This window comes from Notolabrus celidotus, chromosome 10 (genome assembly GCF_009762535.1).
Source record: "Notolabrus celidotus isolate fNotCel1 chromosome 10, fNotCel1.pri, whole genome shotgun sequence".
Taxonomy (NCBI): Eukaryota; Metazoa; Chordata; class Actinopteri; order Labriformes; family Labridae; genus Notolabrus; species Notolabrus celidotus.
In genome coordinates, this window is record NC_048281.1 from 24,709,457 (window position 1) to 24,728,543 (window position 19,087).

The window sequence follows — 19,087 nt, forward strand, 5'->3', positions numbered from 1 at the left end:
ATACTTGGTTTAGATTTAAACAGGACATGCTGACTGTGGTCGGAAAATAAATAATACTAGAAAAAAATACGAAGTTTCAAAAATGTGAGAAAATAAATGACATGCAGTGATTTTTATGAACTAATTTTATGTTTCCCTTCAAATTATTGTTAAATACTGTATTGGTTGACTAATCCGATCCTCCACGTTATCATGTAATATTTAGAATAACAAGACACTATATAAACCAAACATATGTAGTGTACGAAATGTGTTCCATACATGCTGCAGATATTTGATCATTAGGGGAGCTCAATGCTCCATCAGCTCATCAGTCTTCATAGAATTATATATTTATAAGGGTTATATACAGTAGCATTAAATCACTACCAGCAGCAGTCCTTGTACATATGAGTTAATAACTATATTTCAGATGCATACACAGTATTTCAGTGGCAGAAAATAATCCTGTTCTTACTATGCACGTTAAGAAAAACACTCAATATCACAGAAAATGCTGCAAAGTGTTCAACAATGTGCAACATGTCGAATAATAAAACAAGTGATTGAAAAGTGAACTTATCAATGACTAAACTTCATTCTCTTTTTTTTTTTAATCTGCTCGCAGGAAGGAGTAGAGGTGAGGGTGGCAAGAATCTTCAACACGTTCGGCTCCCGGATGCACATGAATGATGGGCGTGTAGTCAGCAACTTCATCCTGCAGGCTCTTCAGGGAGAACCTCTCACTGTACGTATTTAAAGCATTCTAATGATTATGTGCTCTCATCTCATTAATCAGGGGCTTAATCAAACCTCTGTTGGACTCTTTTTGTTCAGCGAAAGTGGTAAAGTTAGTTAATTCTACTGAGAGTGTAAGTGATCCATGTCTAAGCCTGCATTGTTTATCTCCCTACCGCTTATTGATTGAACATTATTTACATAAATTATATAGAATTTAGACACTTTTTTGTTTTTAATCAGGATGTAGGTCCTCTGATGATATGAGTCAAATGGAGTATATAATAAACAGTTTCATAGCAGTAGATAATGATGCACTACACTGAGATTGATGTATGTCTCTTAGGAGGAAAAAATACTTTCATCATTTTGCCCAGACCCTCATCCATGCTTTCATTACCTTCAGGCTGGATTACTGAGTCCTGTTCGGGGTACCCAGCAATGCCCTGGACAGGCTCCAATACATGCAGAACTCAACTGCCAGGGTTCTCACGCACACCAAGCCCTGGCAGCACATCACCCCCACTCTCATTTCCCACCACTAGCTCCCTGTTAAGTACATCCGCAGCACCCCAACCCTGGACACTTTTAAGAAAGCAGTCAAAACGCACTTTTTCCTCAAGGCCTCTCCCCGTTAGTGTTATCCCCACCTACCCCCCAGACCCCCTACCTGACCCTGTGAAGCGACCTTGGGTTTCTTGAAAGGCGCTATATAAATAGCAGTTATTATTATTATTATTATTATTATTGCTATTAAAAACTAAAACTTTCAGAGGAAAAAGGCTGATCTGAAATTACAAATAGGTCATTTTTGTAACAATCATTTAAAAAATATAAAATTAATTTTAGCTGCTGAAATTATAACATGTTATTTACAATGTCATGAGTTTTTTTTTTGTGTGTGCATAATGCGATGAAATGATAATCACCTTGTTTCTCTTTCAGGTGTACGGTACTGGTTCACAAACGAGAGCCTTTCAGTATGTGAGGTAAGACTGCTTCATCAAAAGTGTCTCATACATCAATCAAAAAAACTGCTGCATTTCAGTCCTTATATCATTAAAAATGAGTCATCATAATTTTACTGTATGTAATCACTTTGACTGTCAGCGTCAATCCTGATGTGATTCAATTCTGAAATGAACACATTTTTTTTAAATTGCTGCAGCCCTTACCTGATGGAAAATAACCATATAATTAAAAAGATCTCCCAGGTGGCTCAGTTGACATCTCAAAAGGAATATGCACTTTGTGTCAAAGGGATTCAAACGCTGGCAGAAAAGTATTCTGTAATGTGCAGATCACGACCGACCTGTGGATGAAACTAGATCAAAGAAGTTAACTACAGAGTAGGAATGTCAATTTTAAGTAATCTCTGTGATCGATCTCTGGAAATGTTAACGATCAATTATCGATGAATCACTAAAAAATCTGAAATGTTTTCCATGTCAAATGTGGTTTTTCCCCGAAATCAATTTTCCTTAGAGACACAGTGTACATAATTGACGGTATTGAATAGCAACAGATCATATAGACACCAGGCGGCAACCGTTGGTCTCAAATATGAAGCCTATGCAGAAGTGTTATGAACCTCATTCATTTAGGGTCCGCATGAGGCTGGCTGCAGGAACACCGGAAACCACATACACACCATTTCAAAAAAGACGATCTTTGCAGCATTAATAAACATGTTTACAGCCTGGTTCCAAAAACAGCTTTGGTCTGTATAGCTCATTTCTCTATCGGCACACACTAAGATTAAGAGTTTTGCCCATTTAAGGATATGACTGGCTTGATTGACAGGCGGGAACACTGTAGCTGTTGATGAGGAGGCTCAAACCCCGCCTCTTTACCTTACACTAGCTTGACGGAAGTAATGTTGAGTTCAGCATTTCCAATATGTCTCCGGACAGACAGATGAGTGATGTCATGGAGACTACATCCATTTATTATACGGTCTATGATTGAGTCGTACAAAGTGAAGCCTGCTCCACGCTGACTACCAACGTGAAGCAGGCTCAAAATTCATCTCTGCAGACGTACAGTCAAATAAAGCGGAGGCTCAGAATACAACATGTGGATTTACTGTAACAAGAGAACTGACGAGTAAATATTTCAGACTCACAATGCCCAGTGTTCTGCCTACTCATCCTTTTTGAAAAAAATAAGCATGTGTATGTGGTTAGGTGTCAGCCAAGAGCGCAGCCAGGTCATAATCAGTCCAGCGGCCGAGAAATAAAGTGCTTGTGGAGACCTGTTGCACAGCCGCATCCCCTAGCTAAGCTTCTCCGCTGATTCACATCGAGACATGCTTTAATCGTAAAACACCTCCCTGTTGGTTAAATTAAATATGAGCCCGCAAGATGTTTGTACCACATGACGGAAATTCCAAAACAAAAAAACGAGATTGAGTAATTTCAACAATCACTGAATCGATACTTGATCAACTGTTAACATTGGTACTACAAAGCGTACTAACTTGGTGGAAACTGTCAGCAGGCCATTCAACACTATGGAAGACTTGGGCCTCCTTAGGATGGCAAGGATTGCTTTTAAATGTTATTATGGACTTAAAAACTGTTTTTTGAAACATAAAATAATAGGGTGCCCGTATAGCCTAGGTTCGATTCCAGCCTGTGGCCCCTTTCCCGCATGTCATTCCCCACTCTCTCTCTTGAGGTGCATTTCGACCAAGAGTTCCGGGGTCTTTGAGCCCCCAGAACTAAAAGGTTCCTGTGCCCCCATTGTTGTCTGCATTTCGACCGCGGGCTGAAGTCCCGGTTAGGTTGTGCAAATCAGGCCAGTGATGTATGGAGGGAAAAAAAATTATTAAATAATATTTTGAAATCTTAATAAAAAACTAAGCTGGGCGCAGACTTTGCCTAATGGTTAAGTTGCACGCCCATGTAGTGGGTGGCCTGGGTTCGAATCCAGCCTCCGGCCTCTTTCCCCGAATGTCAATCCCCCACTCTCTCCCGGTTTCATACACTATCCACTGTCCTCTCCTCTATAAATAAAGGTTTAAAAGCCCAAAAAATAGAACTTAATATATAGAATAGGAAAAAAAACAAAAAACTAGTATGCATTTCCAGGAACTCCCTCTGTTTTTGAACAACTGCGTAAACTCCACAAACACTGTTACGTTCAACCGAAAGTCCCAGGACCTTTGAAAAGTACTACCCACCAAAGCAGGGGCTTTTCAGGGGGGGATTATCTACCTCTGAACTAAATATAGATTCCTCCAGTCGAAACGCACGTAGTTCAGGGGTAAAGTCCCTAGTTCCGGGGTAAAGTTCCTGCGGTCAAAAAGTGCCTTTGTTTTCCTGCTGTAGCCACTTTCCTCTCCTCTCTTGATAAAAGGTGTGCAAGCCCCCAAAATAAAACATGAAATAGAATAAATAAGGAATATAAAATTATGGGATTTTAATCATGTGATTGATCATGATTCAAAATAATTTGACAGCCATAATAATGACATTTGATTATACTATGCCTTTACATAGCTTATGCAGTGTTAGTCACTACCACCAGCACGAGAAGATTTCTTCGGCTTTTATCAAAGGCTTGTGTGGATGTTGATGCTTAGACTGATTTTCTGCTTTTAATGTGACTTTGAACTTTTAAGCTAAATACCAACATGTGTGCGGTGACCTGCCTGGTGGAGCTGATATATTCGCCTGTTGCATGTTAAAAGAGTTGTTTAGTGGTTTGTGTGCAGGTGATGATGAGATTAGTTTGATCACTTTGAAGCCGAAAGAACAGAGACAAAGAGCATTTGAAGCTCTCGTATCTCTATTAAGAATTCACCTTCTGCCCATCCCTTTAGTGTGATGTTGTTTTTCCCTCTTCTGTAGGCAGAGTAAAGCCAAGGTCGTCACGAAAAGTGTCCTTAAAGAGAAATTCTCTCAAACTTCAAATGACCTTCATTACAAACACTGTCAGTCAAAACAATCGTGTTTTCAAAGAAACGAACGCCTCCTTCCTCTCACAGTGGTGTCTTCTTGTTCTTTAGTTTAAATGAAGTGATTCGAGGGCAGGCCGCAACATGAAGCTTTACACAGTTTTAACAGATTTTGTTCAATTTACCCAGATACAGCGCTCATTAATGTTCAGTGCACTCAGGGACTTTTGATTTTTATTTAATTAGGATTTCAAATCAGGCTGATAAACAGAAAAAAAAAGTGGATCAGAAACAAGTATTGAAAAACATCCCTGCCAATTAACTACAAGAATCAGAGAAACAGAGTTAACTGGCCTTCCCGCTGTTACGAGAACTATCTCAATCTGCTGCTTTACTTTAATGAAATACTTTATTAATTCCACTCTCTGTGTTCACCAATGAAATTCAAAAACATTGTAATAAAACTCAGAGCCTTTGATTAACTGAGGGAGCCAAGTCCTTTGTTTTCAAATGGTTTTGGGAACAACCAATGAACAGGTTTTGATTTGATTTGATGTCTTTATTTCCAACATGTAAAAGTAAAATAGAAAAAAAAACCATACAAGTAGAAAATAAGTAATAGTTATAAAAACATACAAGAAAAAAAAGATATAGTTGTACAAAAGAAACAAAATCAACCAGTTCCATTAGCAAGCACTGAAACATTTTACTTTTCAAGGGCAAAAAGGAGTAGGAAGAAGTTAAAACTCATCTAATCCTACCCCTTCATTCACTATTATCTGGTATTATACTAGTGCACTCCCACAAGTCAAAAGTCAAAAGTAATACCATCGTGATTCTCAACACTTGTCTTCCTCCTTGTATCTCGTGAGAATCATTTCTTTATACTTCTTCTTGAACTGGATTATGTTCTCACATTGCTGTAGCTCCATATTGAGACTGTTCCACAGTTTTACACCACAGATTGAAATACAAAAACTTTTCCTTCTGGTCCGAACACTCACCATCTTTAATCTCAACTTCCCTCTTAAGTTAAACCCCCCTCTCTTTCAAAGAACAATCTTTGACAGGTCAGGTTGTAGTTTTAGTAAGGAAAGATCATGCTTTATGTTAAGGTTTTTTTTTTTTACTAATGTGATAAAAGTTAATAAAACAATAGATGTGAAGATCAAATGTATACCATCATGGGGGCTGTTGCAATTCTAGTTCTAGTTTTAATGTTTAATATCAATCAATCTTTATTCATAAAGTGCCAAATCACTGCCAATGTTATCTCAAGATGCTGTATAAACAGAGCAGGTATACACCGTACTCTCTGTTCTGTTATTAACAAAGATCTAACATCAAGACAGGATAAGATCAAGTCCCATCTTACAGGAAGGACTCATCTTATCTCATCTTAATCCACTATGAGCAGAGCACTTTGTAGCATTTAGCAAGTTATAGCAGCAAGGACAAACTTCCTTTAACAGACAGAAACCTGGAGCAGAACAAGACTCATGTTAGACAGCCATCTGCCTGGACTGAGTTTGGGTTGGACAGAAGGATAGAGGGAGATGAAGAGAGAGAGAGACGATAGTGGTGAGACGGATAGTAGTAGTAGGAGTAGTGTCTGCAGTCTGTGATTGTTTCGCTGGTCGGCATTGTATTTCCTGCATTAACAGCACTTCCGGAGTTGCCATCTTCTCTGACGTCTCCTCTTAATTCTTCCATGTAAGAATAAAGAGGTGTATGATAATTTAAACGGCAACATGTATCAGCTCCAATGTGACAAAGCATCAGATAATGTAACCGGACTGGAAACGGGCGAGCCGCCATCAAAAAGATCATACTGCTCTCTGCGGATTATTGCAGCGTGACACAAAGCCCATCTTCGTCGGCCACCATGGCAGAGGAATAACGCAAAAATATAAACCAGGCTTTAAGAATTAATGTTAGAAAACAGCAACATCTTTCACTGTCGGATTTTTCAAGGATAGAAAGTTGTTTAAGAGATTTGGATCTGTTACAGGATGTCCCCTTCATAAGAAAATGAAATAAGTAGTTACAACCCACCAGTCTGAGGTACATGGTTCAACATAGATACAACATGTCATCCTGGTGTTGTCTTCAGATGATGGATGAAGGTAGACAATGAACAGCTGTGTGTAACAGCCCTGCGCTTCAGCACAGCTCTTATCTGAGGCTGCTGATTAATCAACATATTAAGTCGTGCTGCCTTCAGATGCTGCTGGGATTTCTCAGTACTTGAAGGAGAAGTTTTTACTTAAAAAAAAACAGCTTTAGACAGAAGATACTTTAAGAACCACCCATTCATTGATGAAAAGGCTCAACCTGTAATCATACACTTGTTTTTATTGCTGTTGCAAGGTCGTACTGTTGGTACAAGACACCATACATTTGCAACAGCATGTGTCTGCCCTTGAGTTTTGTACAGCATCATCTTCCTGTGACCTTGAAATCATCTCAATGGCTTTTTCTTTGTAGAAATCATTCAACATCCTGTTTTTTTCTGGACCTGATGATGGATGTAGCTAATAAGTGGCCATTATGCTGCCATCTCACCTCTGTTGAGAGTTGCATTTTTTGCAACAACAACAACAAAATGAGCTGTGCTCGTTGCTCATCAATGATGGAGTAAAACAACCAATACAGCAGTTGTTTTAAAACTAGTGAATCACTGCAAGCACAAGACCTCATTGAGCAAACAGGCCAAAGGTTAAACGCAACATTCAATTCTGATTAATCCAGTTATGTGCTAGGATAGTTATAGACAAATAGAAACAATCACACACTCGCTGTCTTGCTCACACACCATACTAAACACATGATCCCCTTACGCCTTGGAGAGAAAATATGCATAATGAATGAAGGAAGACGGACAAATTTAAAATTAATGGAGCAGGATCTTGATGTCATTAGCCCAGAGAATGCATGCTATATAAAACCTCGTGAGTCAATAATACTTGCAAAAGATGTCTCCAGCTCATAGCTTAATGCAGGAGGAGAACTCCAGAGATGAAAGCAGAAAATTAAAAAAGAGGAAATAAGGTTCTCGTTCTTCTTCCGCTAATTGCCTGTTCTTAATGAAAAACACTTCCTCACTTCCGCTCAGACAATGTAGGAAATGATGATTATCCAATCCAGGCTCTTATGAAGCGGCTAGTTGTGCTTAACTGACAGGAGTTTCTTTTAGCAGCTGTTAAGACTCGGAGGCCTGGTTCTGCTGATAACAATGACTTATATTTGGTTCCTGTCAAAGTGCTTTTACGGTCTACGTTGGTGCAAAGGAATTATTACACTGCTGCACAAAACACTCAATAGGTAAAAGAGAAAAAAGCTCTTTAAACACAGACTTCAATGGCAGGTTGTATACAGAAAAATATTGAGTTAAAGATTAGAGGGTAAAAAAGAGTAATTATTTTATCTATTTCTTACCGTATTAGAGCAGCAGCCAATCTTTGGCAGGGACTTCAGTTCCTCAACACATCCCACTCTCAACACCGTCACAGATGAAGATGGTGCTGAGTGTTTTAATTGATCCTGTGCAATTTTTTGGACTTAAAGGGAAAAAAAACTATCATAAAATATAGAACATTTGGATTATAACAAAAAAAACATAAAAATGAGAAAAAAACAAAATGTAAAAAAATTCCATGAAATATGAAACATTTCTTTTAAAATGCAAAAAAAAAATTCATGAAACTCAAAAAACATTTTACAAAGTGCAATAATATTTGATAGAATACAAAAAAACAATTCAGTAAATGCAAAAAAAAAATTAATGAACCAAAGAACATTGAATGCAAATGGAAAATTATTTAATTAAACAACAAAAAATCACAAAATACAAAAAAAATCATTAGAAATCAAGAAAATTCACAAAGGGCAAAACTCAAAAGAAATTTCACAAAACAAAAATACTTCACTTAACTAAAAGCAACCTGTCACAAATTAATTAATTGAAAAACCTTTTGCAAAAAAATTGGAAAATAAGAGAATTCTTTCAAATGTTTTTGCATTTTGTAAAATCTTTTCGTGTTTCATGAAATATCCTGTCTTTGATGAAATATTGTTGCTGTTCAATGAAATTATTTCCATAGTCATGAAATGTATGAGCAGTTAACCTTCAGGTCATGAAAGACCCACATACTGGTCACATTCGTATTAGATAGTCTTCACCTTTCAGTGAGAGCAGTTTTGTTTTCAGAACAATAGGGCCTGAATCCTCCTGTTACTAAATAGAAGTCTCTTGGTTAGAATGATGTTAGAATGAATAGAATGCTGTTTTTATTGACTGCTATTAGTCGATGCTTTTCACTAATGAAGTATGTTCAACAGAAAGAGCTGATTCAGATCTTGTCAACCAGGAGAGACCTGTATTGTGTTTATGTGTGTTCTTTTACACGTTTCTCATGTTCTCTCAGGCTCTCCAGCTAACAAGAATGAGTGCATGAATTACCCTCACCATAAATTCTCTGACCTCTTGTCGACCCTTATTGAACGCTTGATCTAGTTAATCTAGATCAGAGGCCACTAATTGAAAACTAGTCAAGCAGAACGGCACCACGTGTGCTGCTAAATGTTACAATGACGATTTTTTCCGCCAGCTCCATGGAGCCTAATTTAGTAAGTGGATTACTGTTAGTTCTTGTAATGTAGCCTATGATAGCCTTTGTGACATAATCCTGACATTGATTTCACATTTTCAGCTGATTGCAAGCTGTTGGTGGTAAACAATATTTAAATAATTAAACAAAAAAAACAGCAACAAGCATTAGTGCCATAAAAGCATTCAAACAATGCATGGTTGAAATAGTGTGGGAAAAAAACATCTTGATGAGGCTCTCTGTCACTCTGCCATCGATTCGCCACAAATGCCCATTTCAGAACTCACCACTGCACTTTATACTCCTCTGTAAACTGGCCATCCTTACACACCCGCCGTGAAATACACTGGTACATGCTCATATACAGAACTCTCCTTGGACTGTCACCTCCGTATCTATGTAGCCTGTTACAATCTGCACCTGCCACTTACAACACAGGTTCAACCAACCTGATCCTGCTGAAAATCCCCAAAACACAGTCAGTCATCGGTCAGTCATCATTTCAGTCTGCTGTGCCCACAGACTGGAACAATTTACAGAAAACTTTAAAACTACATCTCAAAATCAGCCTTCAGGAACTCTCTCACGGACACTCTTAAACACTCCTGCACCTGCTTTTAATCCTTTAAATCCTGGACTCCTGCTGACGCTGTTCGTTGTTTGCTCTGTTCTGTCCTGTCATGTTTAACTTGTCTTTTATGTTTTTACCCTTGTGTTTATTTCATTACTATTTTCCCTAACCCTTTACCCCTCAAAAGGCTGTGCCTTTTGCCAGGTCATCACTGTAAAAAAGAATTTGTTCTTAATGACTTACCTGGTTAAATAAAGGTTAAATAAAATCTAATGAAAAGAAAATGCATTTAGCAAATGTATTGGACCTCAAGGATCAAGGGGTAATGTTTGAGTTCAGAATATAGAATGAAAACTATGTTGACTACCTTAAACCAGTCGTTCCCAAAGTGGGGGTCGGACCTTCTGGTAGGTCGCAAAAACCCCAATAAGGGGGTCCCAAAATACCTTGTGAAAACAAGAACAACTGAATGTTGCATATTTTATCCACAATTATAAAAATATAAACCAAAATAGTGGTTACATTTTCAATAAAACCATATACAGTAAATAAATAATGTTTTATCTGTTTTCCACCTTTCTTTGTTGTCAAAAAAAACCCTGAGGTGACAACAGCATTTGCACTTAGGTAGTGTAATTTTCTACGACCAGCTAATTAAGTATCTTAGACCTTTTTCATTTTTCAATTTAGTCTATTTGTGGATCGGCCTATCAGTGTATTCCCATTGCAGTGAGGAATATTAAACTGCCTCTAGGGACAATGGGAGTTGCTGGTCTCCGGCACTGCTATTTTGGGGGTTGTGGGTTGAAAAGTTTGGGAAGCACTGCCTTAAACCACACAAATAACCTCTGCAAAGCGAAAAATTTCGACTTCATAACTAACATTATTATTTGTTTTATTATTGTGCAAGACGTTGCTAAACTCATATTTTACCAAGTGGCAATCTCCGGCCTCAAAGGATGAAGCCCAAGTGGAAGTGTTATAAACTGCAATTCATCGAGAATCCGCTTGAGGCTGGCTGCAGAAACACCGGAAACCACACAGACATGAATGGGAAAAAAGACGATCTTTGCAGCATTAATAAACATGTTTACAGCCTGGTTCAAAAAACAGCTTGGCTCTATGTAGCTAATTTCTCTATCAGCACACACTGTACGGGGGGTGAATTTTTTTTCTTACGAGACGGTTCAGAAAATATTAAGACTACGAGTTTTTGCCAAAATAAGGACACGACTGACTTGACTCCTGGACAGGAACACATAGCTGTTGGCTAGGAGGTTCAAACTCCGCCTCTTTACGTCACACTCTGCCTGGTTGAGTTCCACATTTCCAATATCGCTGCCGCCATCGATTGGCTTCAAAACAGCTCTCAGGAACAGATGGGTGACGTCACGGATACTACATCCATATTTTATACAGTCTATGTATTTTACACTAAAATCTACTGTATCATTACAAAATGCCCCTTTTGTATAATTTGATTGGTTTAACATACATTTCCCTAAAATGTTACATGTGTTTACATAAGCACATGCAAAGTAATAAAACACCACTGTAATAATCCCCTCCCCTACGGTGGTCATGTTGGACCATTTCATGATAAGGATTTGTCAATAGTTGATTGATTCCACTTTGGGATTATCTTTGTGGCAGCTGGTTTGTTCTGATTGCAGTGTAATCTACAGAGAAATGTTTCTGTTTTGTAGTGTGTCATCATTGATTTAAACAGAACAGACAGAATACTTCCCTTAGTATAACATGTATATATTCATGAATGCAAATTTGACATTTGTGCAAAAGTAGAGCTAACCTTTCTTTTTATAAACCTGCATCAACCAACCCTCAACATGTGGTTTAGTGAGGTAGTCTGTCATATCATTATCTCTGTTTGCATGCACCTGCTAATGTCAGAGTCGAACACATGTTGACAGAATTGTACTAATGATATGTTAAAGTGTGTATCTGTGTGGGAAACATCAGAACATGTTCAAAACGCTAGTGAAAATGAGCAAGAGGGGATCTTTATTTATTTATTGTACTCGCTCTCCTAGCTTCAATTAATACATACATGTTTTATCAGCATGTTTATGTTGTTAGCGTGAAGAAATCTGCATGTCAGCATCTTAGGTTGAGTCTTAGGTCATTTCAGATGCAGGAGTGTGCCGCAGTACAGCCTCACAGAGCTGCATCACTTTTAATTATGTCCCTGTATTATTTTGTTTATTACATACACAGAACTTTCTGTTTCTTTCAGTGTGTAGTTTGAATCAATCAATCAATCTTTATTTATATAGCACCAAATCACGACAAACATGATCTCAAGATGCTTTTACAAACATAGCAGGTGTAGACCGTACCCTGTGTTAAATTATTAACAAAGACCCAACTTAAAGAAAGGATAAGATCCAGTCCCATCTTATAGACAGGACTCAGTTTTATCTCATGCAGCATTTAGCAAGTTACAGCGGCAAGGACAAACTTCCTTTAACAGACAGAAACCTCGAGCAGAACCAGACTCCTGTTAGACAGACATCTGCCTGGACTGGGTAGGGGTTGGAAAGAGGGATAGAAGAGACGAAGAGAGGGAAATGAGGCCCATGTAGACTATGGCTACACAAAAGAGCTTTTAGCGCACCTGTGCTGGTGTTATATGTCCTAAATAGAAAAGGTGAGAGAAGACAATCAATACACACTGAAGCTAAAATTTCTCTCACAGTGTCAGAACATTTGTACCACCGTGATGAGGTGAGAGCCAAGTCAACCATCCCACCTTCACGCCTCAGTACCATGGGTGCCTGAGACTTCAGCTGCTCAGAATCCAGACTCTGGAACTCCCTCCCCCCAACACATAAGACAATCAGACTCCATCACATCATTCAAATCCCAACTCAAAACTCACCTGTTCAAATTGGCATATTCACTCCAACCAGACTCTGTGCACTTCACTAGTTTTTATTTTTTATGTATTATTTCTTGTTTGTTTTAATGATTTTTTAATGATTAATGTTTTTATTCTCTGTAAGGTGACCTTGGGTGACTTGAAAGGTGCCCCCAAATAAAATGTATTATTATTATTATGAGACTAAAGATATAAAAGTAATATTAAAACAACTGTTAGTCTGTGGCAGTTAATGAATATTTCTGATGTACACATTCGTGAACGTACATGATACTCTGCCCCTCATATAAGGTAAAGTTCCACAGTGATTTTAAGATTTCTGCCTGTGTCTGTTTGTTTCTGCAGCGACCTGGTGAACGGCCTCGTGCTCTTGATGAACAGTAACATCAGCAGTCCAGTCAATCTGGTGAGTTCATGCTTTGCAAACTGGAGTGGAAAATGAATTCTGCAGGCAGACAATTTACCAGCGCTACGCTCGGTGAGTCTGCCTCTTGTTGACACTGATCTGATGGAAGTTTATGAAATCTGTTTGCAGGGAAACCCAGAGGAGCACACCATATTGGAGTTTGCCCGTCTCATCAAAAGTCTTGTCGGTAAGGTGTCACATCCATCAAGATTGTTATAATTCTGTGTCTCTGCAAGCACTTGACCCTGGCCATCTCAGCCTGAATGCTTATCTCTTAATGTCCTTCTCCCACTCTACTTGTCCTATTGTCTATTTTATCTTACCCATTGCTTCTTACAGATAAGTTGCTCTTCTCTCACGGTGACCCTCGCACGGAAATTGATCTGTTTCTCAGTGCAGGATTTAACCCTTTATGTCTTGTAGCATTTTGTGCATCATATATTTGACATCCAGATTATGATGTCTCAATCTGCACCAACAATAGACACATGTAGTGACAGCTGCAGTTGTCTGGTGTTGCTTCTCTGTAGCCAGAACATGAAGTATGTCAGCTCCGGTCGTACCTCTGACAGTCACATCACCTTCACACAATTCTATCAGCACATGTGACACAGAACCATCAATCCCCCTCGACTCTGCTCCCTCCCACTAAACGATTAACGTCATATGAACATCTACGGTGTTAAAGGAGTAAAAAGCAAAATAAATATGCACCTCTCAGGTTGTGAATGAAAACACTCACTCTCCTCCTCTCTTTGTTTTATGCACACCCACAGTGAGCAGGAGTCAGATCCAGTTTCTCCCAGAGGCTCAGGACGACCCACAGAGGAGGAGACCTGACATCAGAAAAGCCAAGATGATGCTCGGCTGGGAGCCGGTGGTACGTGTGACACACAACCCAGCATCAGTCAGCAGGAGTTTTCTCAATTTCTCTCACAAACACACACACACACACATACACATACTATCCCACAAACCTGCTGTAACAGTTCTGCAAATCTGACCAACAGCCGGTGATCAGTGTTTTTTCTCCCGCCTTTAGTTTTCTGATTGTGACTCATCTCACGTCACGAATCTGCAGTGAAACATTTATTAACAGAGTTCTATCCTTGCAAGCTGATGTTGAATTTTTCACACAGAGGAGGATTAATAGGATTTTTATTAAAATCATCATTACATCATACTTTTCACTGTAATGATGACACATTACTCTCGGTATCAGTAATGACTTGGTGTTCAGTCACATTGATCAAAAATGAAAATGAATGATTTATAACTGCTAGAACTTCCGCTCAAAATTATCTGAAATTGAGACGGTCCTAAAAGCTTTCCAACATTCAAATTTACTCTACTTCCTGTATTACACATTGTGTTCAGTGCTTTGTTCTGATTGGTCTATATATATCAATATAGACTGTGTCAACAGTTTATATCAATGTTATTTCTTGATAGAAGACTATTGCTGTGGTTTGTTAATGGTGGGAAAAACAAGTCAAATGTTAAAAAGGAGAGGTTAAAGACAGAAAAACTGGAGGCTAGGACAGAGAAATCTACTAATTTAAAGATGGTTCATGAAGTGGACAGAGAAGGGGTGCTGGTGGCCTTGCGGTCTAAGCGCCCCACATACAGAGGCTATAGTCCTCGTCGCAGAGGTCGCCGGTTCGACTCCCGTCCGCGACCATCTCCTGCATGTCTTCCCCCCTCTCTGCTCCCCACATTTCCTGCCTATCTTCAGCTGTTAAAAAAAACAACAGGACAGAGAATAGGATACAGTGATGTTAAAGCCTCTGGGAATGTGACTTTGAATATTTAAAATTCATATAGAATATCAAAATTTAACGTGTAATTTAGCATCAATAAAAACCTGAGTGAAAATAAAACATCCATAACTATGAAAAACGGCTTATTTTCCAGTTCAGAGCATTTCTCAGGACTGTGTGGGCATGGCAGCTACCTTTTTGATTGACACGTCAAGAGAGTGTTCAAAGCCTGCATGTTTGAGCTGACTCCGGATTAGTTATATTTTTGGGGCATTGTCATCTCTATTGGATAGGACAGCCGAAGAGAGACAGGAAATGTGGGGAGTGGAGAGTGGGGGAGGACATGCAGCAACAGGTTGAGGCTGGAATCGAACCTGGGACCTCTGCGACGAGGACTGTAGCCTCTACATGAGGCGTGCGTTTAGAAAGCTAAACCAATGACGCCCAACTCCGTATCTGAAGAAATAAAAACTCCAGCTCCTGAAAATCATTGTTTCAAATGGTCTCCGAGTGCTGAATTACAAAATATAATTTATAAATTTTATTATTGCGTGGTCTCCATGTTCGGGGCATCAGGAACGTGTGATGCCCGGATTCCTGGATTCTCCGGGGTTAGGAGACGGGCTGAGTAGTAGTGATTAATTTATGATTGGTTAGATATTTATTTTATCATAAATATCTAAGGTAACCCTGCCCACTTCAAACTAGTGTCAGAACCTATGGTCAGAGTTATCAAAAGCTTGACTGACAACATTTCAAAAATGGAATAAAGTTCAGTACTAATATTTGTGTATATATACACTAATATTTGTATATATATATATATGTGTATATGTATGTATGTGTATATAATAGTATGTACGTATGACTATAAAAATCGTAGTCAAAACATTTTTGTTGATTTGGGTTACCAGAGGTCTTAAAGAACTGATCCATGGAAGATGAAATCTTAAGATTCTATCAGTGATGATGTAGAAAAACTCAATCAGGTGTGGAGTTGATTCGTGCAATCCTGTCCACCTTGTTTCACTTCACCATCAGTTGAAATGTTAGATTCGATGTCTTTATTACAAACATGTAAATAAATACAAAATAGAAAAATCAGAGAATTCCATCAGCAAGCTCTGAAACATTTCAAATTCCGTGTCCAAAAAGAAGTAGGAAGAAGTAAAAACCAAATTTAATCCTACCATTTTATGCACAAATTATTTTCTGTCAATACTTGAATAAATTCATACAAAACAAATCTTCGTATTTAAACATACATTCAAAGTAAACCCCTGGTGAGTATCAAAGCCCTTTAAACTTTGTTTCTTATTGCCTCTTTTTAAACTGGATTATGTTTGGCATCGCTGTAGCTCCAAATTGAGTCTGTTCCACAGATTCCCACCACAGATTGAAATACAAAAACTCCTCATTGTTTTCTGAACACTCATTATCTTCAAATTTAACTTCCTTCTAAAGTCACAGCCTCCCTCTTTTTAAAAGAACATTCTTTGAATATGTCCTGGCAGCAGATTGTTCCTGCTTTATACATTATTTGCACAGTATTAAAATCCACAAGATCAAATAACAATAAGGTTTCAGACTTGAGAAATAATACATTTGTTTGTTCACGGAAATCAACATTGTGTACTCTTCTCAGGACTCTTTTCTGTTGTGCTGAAAGTGGATGCAATTAGCTTTTATGTTTCCCCAAACCTCAGTACAGTAACTGAGATATGTTCAATTTAATACGAGTAATAACAGTAAAGTTAGCTAGAAAATACATTTTTATTGCATAAATGTCAAAAAATCTTGTCCAAATCAACATTTCGTGCAAAATTTCAAACTTATGTGTTAGAAAATATGTTATCAGTCATATACAAACCGGTGTTATGCTTCAAAATGTGTCAGGGGAAATGTTTGACTGTCTCACTTCAAAGAGAAAAGACAGTTTTAAACCTAGTCGACAAACCTCAGTGTGAGTCACATTGTTATTATGTGGGGAGACATCAACAGTGTTGAAATGAATGCTAGTAATAGTGTTTATAATATGTTATTTGGAATCGTTAGTCTTCATTAAAAAGTTCTTCATCAGGCCATCGAACTGTGACATTTATATTAGGAATGTGGGAGTAAGCCAAGCTCATTCAGAACTATTATCCGACTGCATGAGTCAAACTGCTGGAGAGGTTCACCTGAGGTCTATAGACTGACACAATAGCCAGAATTATTAGCCGACTAAATGAGTAACCACACAGTGTTCTACAGAGGCTCGAGAGCAGCCTCCATCAATAGACAATCATTAAGGGCAGAGTACATCACCAGTCTATTCATTAACATCCAATTCCCATCATATCTCTCTATGCCAGCCCTGGGCATTTTACGACCCTGGGGCCACATCCGGCCCTTTGGCTGTCCCTGACTGGCCCGCGTGAGGTTAAAGGGATATTTCAGTTTTTTGAAGTGGGGTCGTATGAGTTACAGTACATTAGTGCTCCTGTTAGCCACAATGCGTGCCGGTGAGCTCTTCCGCTTTAATGAGAAAATTCCCAGAGGACCGGCAGGTAAGCTATGCTATTTTCTCTATGCCTATTTCGCGTAATTTCACCAAAGTTAAGAAAATATGGTCCAGGCACTCATCTTTAATGGGTGATCAGATTCAGAAATAAAATCTACAGTAAATAAGTGTACACCATGCATCCAATGCCAGGAAAATGCTTTTATTTTGAAGGCGACTTTTTTTGTTGTGATTTACGTGCGGCCACATGCCCCTCCCGTATGTGCGTGGCAGGTGGCTGCGTGTGAACGTATATGCCACAAAGCATACAGTCCGTGATTGACTAAGTAGGCTAACTGCTAGCCCTCAAGGATGTCCGCTCCATAGACTGTAAATAAAAATGGACAGCGTTGCTCCGCCTCTTCCCGTTGTACGGTTCTGAAGCCAAAAAGTCCCTCTCCTGGGCGCAGCCATTGTGCAGCCAGAGCCTGTGAAGCCAATGTAACAAGCTCCGCCCTACAGCGTAGCGTCATAACACACTGTGTGTCCTTTGAAGTTTCCCTCTAGGGCGGCTGTGAATCAAAGGAAACCCGGAAGTAAAACCCCGTTTTTTAAACGCTAATAACTAACGAAAAATAAACTTTTCAGGAAAAAGAGGCCTTGAACACAAAACAGTCAAATAATAACTACATATCACCACAGCATACAGATGTAAGAAACATTCGTACGACTTGTATTTATTTTTTTAAGTTTGACTGACAGATTTTTTTTACCTATACTGCAGCCAGCCACCAGGGGGCAGACACATTGTCCCCCGTCTCTCATGTGGCCTCTTGGGAAAATGAATTGCCCACCTCTTCTCTATTCTCTTTCTTGTCAACAGGTGCCACTGGAGGAAGGCTTGAACAAAACCATCCAGTACTTCAGCAGGGAGCTGGAGCACCAAGCCAACAACCAGTACATCCCCAAACCTAAAGCGGCTCGCATGAAGAAAGGGAGACCCCGACACAACTGAGGTCAGGTGTCTGGACAAAGACTCTCCGAAACAGAATGAAGTTAAAGACTCCTGAGGAGACCCTTGAAGACTGAAATACACTGACGAGTAAAGCACTCTGGGATATTGTGTCTTTTTTTTTTAAAGCAGAGACGACTTATATGAGATGTTGTTGCCTTGTGTGCGAGCCACAGCTGCTCTCTTGGAAAAAGGGCTTGAATCTGGAGCTCTCATGATGGATGGACAGAACTGAATCAAGAAGAGAAGAAACCTGAAACCCAGCCTAGCGTTTTTGTGAATTTTTGCTTTTTGCTATTTAAATCGCAAACTACATTACAGGAATCATGCCAACAGCTTGTGCTGTGAATCAGTGCTTTGTGTTCATTTTATCACGTTTACGGTGTTGTGTCTCCAGATATGAGCTACCTGGCTTTGGTTCTTTTTTTTTCTTTTTTTTCCACTGGATGTTTCGTGCTCCTATCAGCGACGTGCCAGCACCCAGCTGGATGTTCATGCAGAGCACTGCAAGACTGAGAAAAAAAAGTCTCCACAAAGACTGTTACAGAATTATTGTGTGTTTATCAGGACATCATGGTGTTCTACTTTGTGAAATCTTATGTCAGGTTTTGCATTACAAATCTCAGATGATGCTGTTTTAATAAAATATTTCCAATATTTTGTGAATGATCTGAAAAGGGAAGTAGAAAATCATTCCTACGCTTGTTGTGTGGAAGTGGAAAGAAAACA

General features: G+C 38.9%; 1 protein-coding gene across 1 annotated transcript in view; it reads left to right on the forward strand.

Annotated features, from left to right (window-relative positions):
- The window catches only part of uxs1 (UDP-glucuronate decarboxylase 1), a 48,758-nt gene extending 29,734 nt beyond the window's left edge, over nt 1–19,024 (forward strand). The window contains exons 10-15 of the mRNA XM_034694271.1: nt 608–727; nt 1,663–1,706; nt 13,044–13,104; nt 13,234–13,291; nt 13,881–13,984; nt 18,230–19,024. Of these exons, the coding sequence (XP_034550162.1) occupies nt 608–727; nt 1,663–1,706; nt 13,044–13,104; nt 13,234–13,291; nt 13,881–13,984; nt 18,230–18,361 (519 nt within the window). The 3' untranslated portion in view covers nt 18,362–19,024. The remainder of the gene's footprint in view (nt 1–607; nt 728–1,662; nt 1,707–13,043; nt 13,105–13,233; nt 13,292–13,880; nt 13,985–18,229) is intronic.
- The last annotated feature ends 63 nt before the right edge of the window (nt 19,025–19,087 follow it).